Source organism: Penaeus monodon, chromosome 15 (assembly GCF_015228065.2).
Source record: "Penaeus monodon isolate SGIC_2016 chromosome 15, NSTDA_Pmon_1, whole genome shotgun sequence".
In the NCBI taxonomy this organism is placed as follows: Eukaryota; Metazoa; Arthropoda; class Malacostraca; order Decapoda; family Penaeidae; genus Penaeus; species Penaeus monodon.
The window spans coordinates 38,062,420-38,062,760 of record NC_051400.1 but is presented as its reverse complement, the minus strand read 5'-3'; the positions used below and the strand labels follow the sequence as shown (position 1 = coordinate 38,062,760).

General features: G+C 37.5%; 1 protein-coding gene across 2 annotated transcripts in view; it reads right to left on the bottom strand.

The window, feature by feature from the left end:
* Positions 1-341, bottom strand: part of LOC119582019 (ficolin-2-like) — a gene marked incomplete at its 5' end in the record, with an annotated part of 5,932 nt that overhangs the window by 1,517 nt on the left and 4,074 nt on the right. For both annotated transcript variants that reach the window (XM_037930220.1, XM_037930221.1), the window contains 1 exon segment: positions 45-171. In XM_037930220.1, the coding sequence (XP_037786148.1) occupies positions 45-171 (127 nt within the window).

Sequence of the window (341 nt, the reverse complement as noted above, 5' to 3'; positions counted from 1 at the left end):
TTTGATACAGTGAATATAACATCCACATCGGTTCCGCTTCTTACTTATTTGCCAAGTCAAAAACGTAGAAGGTGTCCCATTCGCTAAACTTGTACGTCCCATCAGCGAGTTCGAATTCGATACGGAGTCTGTAGTTCTTGTTCGTTGTCAGCAGGTGAAGGTTTTCGGTTCCTAGAAGCCAATATATATTTGTCACTGGAGGCAATGTTAGCTAGAATACGTGAGACTGTTCTGTTTATACTATTTTCATATTATACAATAGATTACTTCCAGAAGATATTTAAAAATGATGATACTAGCTGACGAACAGTTATCGTCATATTGAGGAAACATGAAACACA